This window comes from Pistacia vera, unplaced genomic scaffold (assembly GCF_008641045.1).
Source record: "Pistacia vera cultivar Batoury unplaced genomic scaffold, PisVer_v2 Contig151, whole genome shotgun sequence".
Classification (NCBI taxonomy): Eukaryota; Viridiplantae; Streptophyta; class Magnoliopsida; order Sapindales; family Anacardiaceae; genus Pistacia; species Pistacia vera.
Window position 1 is genome coordinate 59,162 of NW_022195586.1, and position 7,707 is coordinate 66,868.

A 7,707-nucleotide genomic window follows, 5' to 3' on the forward strand; every position below is an offset into this window, starting at 1 on the left:
GAAAATTCTCAAATCTCACTTGGGTTGGGATTTACTTACCTTGTGATGGAGAGATCTCACTAGCACTTCCTTTCTCTTGGTTTGCTTGACTTTTTCTCTACCCTTAAATAATTCAACCAAAAGCCCTCAATATTCAAATATACTCAAAATCTCACAAAACTTCACATCCAAAGCAAGAATCCTTACCTTAGGATGCCTTAGATTGATTTTCTACCCCAAATCACTCCAAAAGCCCTCTAAAAATCCTTGAACAAAAGAAAGAGAATTTGAGAGGAAGTAAGAAAAGAGAATGGCGGTGGAGAAGAAGAATGAAGGGTTGCAATGACTTAATTCCTTTTAATACAATTTATACACAAGCATTCCCATTTTGCCCTTACTCTTCTTTAGGAATTTCATCTATATCCTTTGATTCATTACAAACACACCCCCATATTAACATATTCTCCATTTAAATTCCTTACATATTACTCCCCACTTTTCCTACTAATTAGGGGTAGAATGGTCAAATTGCCCCTAGGGAAGAAAATATCTAAGACTTAACAAACATTTTGGTCGGCACGTTGCCGCGGCGAAGAACCTTCTGTCACCGCGGCGAAGCTGTCCAGCAGCTTTCCTGTGGGTTTCAACACCTTTTCGCTCCGGCGAAGCCTGGAACACTAAACTTCTTCTATTTTCAACCCATTTCAAAGCAAGTATTCAACATACCACTCAACCACTCAATCAAAGGCCAACCAAACAATAATACTAATAAACTGACTCAAAGTAAGAGCAAAAGAAGAAGCATTAGCTACGTACCTCAAGTGGGGCGTTACAATGTCATCTTAAGGTGCTACTAAATGGAGGGATCTTATCAACATCCATGAATAGTAAACCATCAATCAAACCAATTTATTATATTTTAAAAGCAGTTTAAGGTGCATGGAATATTCTGGTTACATTTATTTCACTATCCCAACCCTATCCTCTCCTATCAAAATACATATTTGTGTCAATATTCAAAATTCAATCATATCTTATTCAACTCAAAACATTCACAATTATCTTTGTCAATAAAAGTTTTAAAATTAACAAAAACACCCTCACAAATCCAAACCACTATCACCCACCAGTAGCCATTGCCGCCACCAACCGCTGCTGGCATAACGATCGACTGGATCTGGCCAGTCGTGCGCCGATCTGTTCGTTTTCAGCCAAATCCACCATGGATATAGCCAAAAAAGCCAGATCTATGACCAAAGATTTGTTCGTTAATGGCCAAATATAGCTGTCAATGATGACCATATTTAAGTCGTCGTTGACAACCAAACGACAAACAGAAATCTGGCCATCAACGACAACCAAGATATGGCCGTTGTTGACGGCCAGATATCTTGGCCGTCAACAGCCAAATCTGTGGATGTAGATCTGACCGTTTCCAATCGGGTCCACGATAAGGCCAGGTCGACGTATAACCAGCCAAATCCAACCGGTCGTGCACCATTATGGTTGATTTCGGCCACCTTCTGACAATGGTAGCCGGTTGCCAGTAATATGTGGGTAGGTAAGGGTGTTTTTTTCAATTTATAAACTTCTATTGTGGAGGGGTATCTAGTTAAATTAACAAATCTAAGATGGTTAAAATAATATTTTTAGAAAATACTATTCAGAAATGTACCAAAAACTTTTCAGAATCATATCTATTTTTCAAAAATGCTATTCTAAATAGCTAACCAAACGGACGTGGTTACTGGATTATCGGATTTATTGTAGTATTTATTTTCATCTTTAATATTTTGGGATCACATGAGTGACAACCAGGGATCTAGAGTATATTGACATGCCTACCCTCAAATTTTTTGAAAAAAATATTTATATGTAATTTTTTTTTTTTTATATGTCAATTTCAACTAAAAACATAGAATATGAATATTATATATTATTATATTTTATTTTGGCCCACTCTCATAAGAATTTCTGAATCCGCTAGTGACAACTGACACGAGTATGTAATACTAAAGGAAATCGGTGGAAAGTGCCAAAAGTTTGTAGATGCTTTGTCATTACATTTTAGTGGGCATGGAATCTATTCCGATAATATATAGAAAATGCCACTTACATTAAGTGTACACAAGTGACCATATGGTCCACATTTAATTTTTATCCACACCTTTTTTTCTTTTTTTTTTTTTTCCTTTTTTGCCATCAATTTGTCTTGTCCATTTGCCCATTTGCCTCTAACACGTGCCACATTTTCCTTTAACTAGAATTTTGGACCCATCCAGCTGTTTAACCGAACCAAATTTTTTTTTCTGGACTTTTAATATGTGGAATTGTTTTAATGAATGTATTTATTCTTGATCATTTCTATTTTCTATATTAAAATCCTGATTAAATGCATATTTTTGGTTTGTGGTAATTCCTTTTTTCCTGACTTTTAATACGTGGAATTCCCATGATGTCACACTGATAATGCTATAATAATGATAGGAGTAAACAACTTTTTCCCACCCAAGGTTTGCCTTGGTGAATTCCCCAAGAAGAAGTTTCAAAATTTCACTTTTTCACCCAAAATTAATATTTCGTTATTATCCAAAGTTGATTTTGACGGCAAAAATTATCTTTGTCACCATCATTTAAACCTTTAGTCTCCTCTCTATAAAACCGTCTCACTTCGACACTTGATTTCTCACTGATTGCCAACCACCTAGGGTTTCATGTTGTTAAATGATTTTCTGCTGATTCCAATGGTAAATATTCAATTAGTCACCATCATTCGATCCATTGACCTTAACTCTTTAAAACTCCTCTTATTCTAGCTCCTATTAACTCGTCAAATGTCAGCTGGGAAAGTTATTAACAGAATATAAACTTTGGGTGTGAAAGTGGTATTTTGAAACTTTTGGGATGGGAATAACATTAAGGCAAACCTTGGGTGGGAAGAGTTGTTTGCTCATAAGTATAGTAAATATTGCCCGCGCAATGCATGATTCTGTTTGGATTTATAAATTTCTGCTAAAAAAGAAATTAAATTTTTTTCCATTTAAACTAAAACAAAACATTCCCTTTATTATCCTCTTTAAATTTTAATTCTTATCCATTTAGGATTAAGGTAATATCCTAATCCTTGTTAAAAAAAATTAACCATACGCTAATACAGTTAATTTCCTAATTAAGGGAGTTCTTAGGCTAATCAATGTAAACTGATTACCCGTGAGATTAGCACAAAATCTAAATTAACTAATCACAAATTCAAAAAATAAAAAATCTTCTTCCTCTACCGAAGATTAAGGCAGAAGAAACCACACTATATAAACTATCAAGTTAAAATAATAATAAAGGATAAAGAGGTTACTGTAGCTTCCATTTCTGTGACGTTTAATAAAATCAAACCAAAGCATTCAAATGGCGCAGTTGTTGAGAGACGAGGAAGAATTGACGGTGGCGATGGAGAAGACAGCGATACACCATGAAGAATCACCAGTAGCGGTGGAGAAGACGGCGACGACGCACGAAGAATTATCGGTGCCGATTTACGCGTCGCTTGAGCCGGTATACGGAGGGGGATCTCAGCTCGAAGAGGCTCAACTTCGTTTGGATAGATTGAAGTCTAAGTTTCTTGAAGTGTTCGGTCATCAGCCTGATCTTTACTCTCGATCTCCAGGTCAACTATTGGTTATCTGTCTGATTGGTTGCTTAGAAAAAAATAATATGAAAACAAAAATAGAAATTATCTTTTGTAATGATTAAAAATGTTTAACTAATGATGCAGGGAGAGTCAACTTGATTGGTGAACATATTGACTATGAAGGATACTCGGTGTTGCCAATGGCAATTCGCCAAGACACAATCGTGGCGATAAGAAAACACAAGTCGAGAGAGGCTCAAAAGCTTCTTCGAATTGCTAATGTTGATGATAAGTACACTATTTGTACTTATCCTGCTGATCCTAATCAGGTCAGTAACTAGAGCTTTATTTAGAGGCTAGCAAGCTTTTTTTTTTTAAATGATCTGCTCATATGTTTTGTTTCTTTTTTGGCAGGAAATTGATTTGAAGAACCATAAATGGGGCCATTATTTCATTTGCGCGTAAGATAAATTGCCATATTTTTTTTTTTTTTTTTTTAAAAAAAGAAGAAAATTATTCATATGGTTTCCATGTGATTTAATGACTTCACAAATCTAGTTTTAAGGATTAAAAATAGAACAACTGTAGTATTGTGAAAAATTGAAGTTAAAAGGACTTGTGACATTTTCAGTTTTTGAACTGTTTTTGGTTTCTTAGTGCAACTTATGGGTGTACTTCTTTTAAAAGCAATCATTTATAAAATAGGTGATGTAAAATAAATTTAAAATTGGTTTCCTCATCTTTGTTGTAATGGCATGTTTTGTCCAGATACAAAGGCTATTATGAATATGAGAAAGCTAAAGGAGTGAAAGTTGAACCACCGGTTGGACTTGATATTGTTGTGGATGGGATAGTTCCAACAGGTGAATTTTCGGATAAGTTTACTGTGGCTTATTAAATGAAAGTTGATTAGTTAGTTGTTCTTATTGTACCATGAAGTTACTTTCTTTGTTACATATTTTTCGCAAGTCTGAGACACTTTTCTTTAATCTAGGTTCTGGTCTGTCAAGCTCTGCAGCGTTTGTTTGTTCTTCTACAATTGCCATCATGGCTGCTTTTGGTGTGAATTTCCCAAAGGTATACCAATCTTCCAAAACACTTCAGGAATATAGTTTATAGCATCTGATTTCTCTCTCGGAAAGCATTTTTTGAGAATATGTCCAGTGGGATTATTACTATTTTGAGTTCTAACTTATTTTCCTTGTTTGACAGAAAGAGCTTGCACAGCTTACATGTGAATGTGAACGACATATTGGAACACAGTCTGGTGGGATGGACCAGGTTAGAGACAATATTCTGTTTAATTGCAAATTTCATTCTTATTTTGTGAATGAATATCAGGGATCATCTATTCCATGAGTTAAATTTGATGGAATTTCTTGTTTACGGTTAGTGGCTAATATTATTATGAATACACAAAAAAAAAAAATTTATCGTTGGTCCTTATCTTGTCTCCATTGGCAGGCAATCTCTATCATGGCCAAAACTGGGTTTGCTGAACTGATTGACTTTAACTCTATTCGTAGTTTTCTATCGTTGTTCCTTATCTTGTCTCCCTTGGCAGGCTATCTCTATCATGGCCAAAACTGGGTTTGCTGAACTGATTGACTTTAACCCTATTCGTGCAACTGATGTACAACTTCCCGCTGGTGGGACTTTTGTGATAGCCCATTCTTTGGCAGAATCTCAGAAAGCAGTTACTGCCGCTACAAATTACAATAACAGAGTTGTTGAATGTCGATTGGCTGCGGTAAGTTTTACACCCCTGAATGTAAAATACTTTTCCTTGTTAGTACCAATGTATGTTTAAGCAGTGCTTATAATTAGTTTGCTTCAAGTATTCCTGACTTGGGTTTTAAAATTCTTATTTCCCTCATATGCTTGTGTAAAATTTTGGCGTTTAAATAAATGAAAACATAGATTTTCCAGAATCAAAGTTCTGGTAAGATTTTATGGGACTCTTTTAATAACTTCTACAGTATATCCTGATTTCTAATTTAAAAGTAGGATTTATCATAACTAGAACTTGCACTTAGGTGTAAAATTTCAGTGACTGTTATAATATTTCCTCAAATCGACTTTTCATTGTCATGTCTTTTGCTCAAAATTTGCTTTTGGGAATTTCAGATCGTTCTTGGTATAAAGCTGGGAATGAAGCCAACAGAGGCTGTATCTAAAGTTAAAACTCTTTCTGATGTTGAGGGATTATGTGTAGCATATGCTGGTAAACATGGATCTTCTGATCCTGTCCTTGCTGTTAAGGTATTTATTGATTGAATTTTAATGTTTTCATGTGTTTTTTATTCTACTTAACAATTTAGGAAATCCCCTTATTTGCACAGTATTTGGATCTTGGTTTTGGGTTGTATAACTTCACAGTGATTATGGATTTTGGATTGTTGTCAACTTATAATCTATTGTATTCATTAAAGGAACTTTTGCATGAGGAACCATACACTGCTGAAGATATTGAAAAGATCATTGGGGAAAAGCTATCATCAGTCTTTGCAAATAGTCCAACTTCTTTGGACGTACTAAAAGCTGCCAAGCACTTCAAGTTACATCAGGTATCTTCTTCATTAATTTAATGCCTTTAGAATTGGCTGTTTATTCAATCATCACTTGTTTCCTCAAAGTTCTGTTTGTGTCCCAGAGAGCTGCCCATGTGTACTCTGAAGCCAAGAGGGTGTATGCTTTCAAGGACACTGTATCCTCAAATTTAAGGTGAGTTTTATCATTAGATATTAGTTATTCTTTGTATCATCTATGAATTTTTGGCATATATTTTAGGGACTGTTTATCAAATGTAAAAAGTTTAACATCTTCAACCTTTTTTTTATTTATTTATTTATTTTTTATATATTAGCTCTTTATTTATAATTTTTTTTTTTATGTTAGCTGTTTGATTTATAAGATTCTAGTTCCTTTACAAAGGAAACTCATAATTACCTCTGCTTTTGTACAACTTACAAACTAGTCATATCTGGCGACAAAGATTGAATTTCTTTTTTCAGCTCCTTGCATGTCTTTCGATGGGATTTGTAGGATCTAAGCCCTAGTTTGTCAAATTATGACTTTTGAAGTATTATTTTTGCAGTGAGGAAGACAAGCTGAAGAAGCTTGGTGACCTTATGAATGACAGCCACCACAGTTGTAGTGTTCTATATGAGTGCAGGTACACAATAGCATCTATCTTCCTAGCATATATCAGCTCTGTTAGCCTTCCAATATTCTATAAACATTATATTCACTTTTATCTTTTCCCTTAATCTGTTACCAGCTGCCCAGAGTTGGAAGAACTGGTAAAAGTGTGCCGTGATAATGGCGCTCTAGGGGCAAGGCTGACAGGGGCCGGATGGGGTGGTTGTGCGGTTGCTTTGGTGAAAGAGGGCATTGTTCCACAGTTCATCCTCAATTTGAAGGTACTCCAATATTTGACTGAATTTCTCTGGTTACAATCCTTTTTTCAAAGGACAAATCTAACACTGGATTTATGTATATCAGGAAAATTTCTACCAGGCAAGAATCATCAAGGGTGTGATTAGCAAGAATGATCTTGGGCTTTATGTTTTTGCTTCGAAGCCATCAAGCGGTGCTGCTATTATCAAACTTCAGTCTTCTTCCTCAAATCATTCCAAACAAGCCTGATTTTTTAAGCTTGTTTATTAATCCCCATGTAATCTCTACATTGTTATGTACTTCGTGAATCCTTAGTTTTTTTACTTTTTAAATGATACATTATAATAAAACTCTGTATAATTTTTATTCTCGGAGATTTGTACTTTGTACTAATGTTACTGTGTAGTTTAAGTTTTAAGCCATGTGAAGTTGCCATTTTTAAATAAGAAAAACAAGATTTTAACTCAATAAATTAAAACTCTTGTTCATTGATTAAGCGTCTGTTTGAGAGTTTTATGGTAGCAATTATGAAGGTAAACCATCGTAACGGTTTTGAGGGGTTTGTAGTAGCGGTTTTTAAAACACTCAACCTGTGTTCGGTTCTAATAGTTTTTTAAAATGATAAATTTATATATATGCCCATAAAAATACCCCAATTTTAAACTTGGGAGTTTTTTTTTTTTTTTTTCAATTACTAATACTTA

The 7,707-nt window shown here is 34.6% G+C and overlaps 1 protein-coding gene across 1 annotated transcript; it reads left to right on the forward strand.

Moving 5' to 3' along the window:
- The first annotated feature begins 3,381 nt into the window (after positions 1-3,381).
- On the forward strand, positions 3,382-7,274 carry LOC116124295 (galactokinase-like). Its single transcript, XM_031410003.1, has 13 exons — positions 3,382-3,640; positions 3,749-3,933; positions 4,019-4,065; positions 4,373-4,467; positions 4,599-4,681; positions 4,817-4,885; positions 5,169-5,354; positions 5,732-5,866; positions 6,037-6,171; positions 6,258-6,328; positions 6,702-6,779; positions 6,885-7,026; positions 7,109-7,274. The coding sequence occupies exons 1-13, from the start codon at positions 3,382-3,384 to the stop codon at positions 7,250-7,252; spliced, it is 1,629 nt and encodes a 542-aa protein (XP_031265863.1). The 3' UTR covers positions 7,253-7,274.
- Positions 7,275-7,707: the final 433 nt, after the last annotated feature.

Bases quoted from the DNA above. Each gene is read 5' to 3' on its own strand.
- LOC116124295 (XM_031410003.1), top strand. From the start codon at position 3,382: ATGGCGCAGTTGTTGAGAGACGAGGAAGAATTGACGGTGGCGATGGAG. The intron at 6,172-6,257 runs GTATCTTCTTCA...TTTGTGTCCCAG, and splicing joins AGCACTTCAAGTTACATCAG to AGAGCTGCCCATGTGTACTC. The intron at 6,780-6,884 runs GTACACAATAGC...ATCTGTTACCAG, and splicing joins AGTGTTCTATATGAGTGCAG to CTGCCCAGAGTTGGAAGAAC.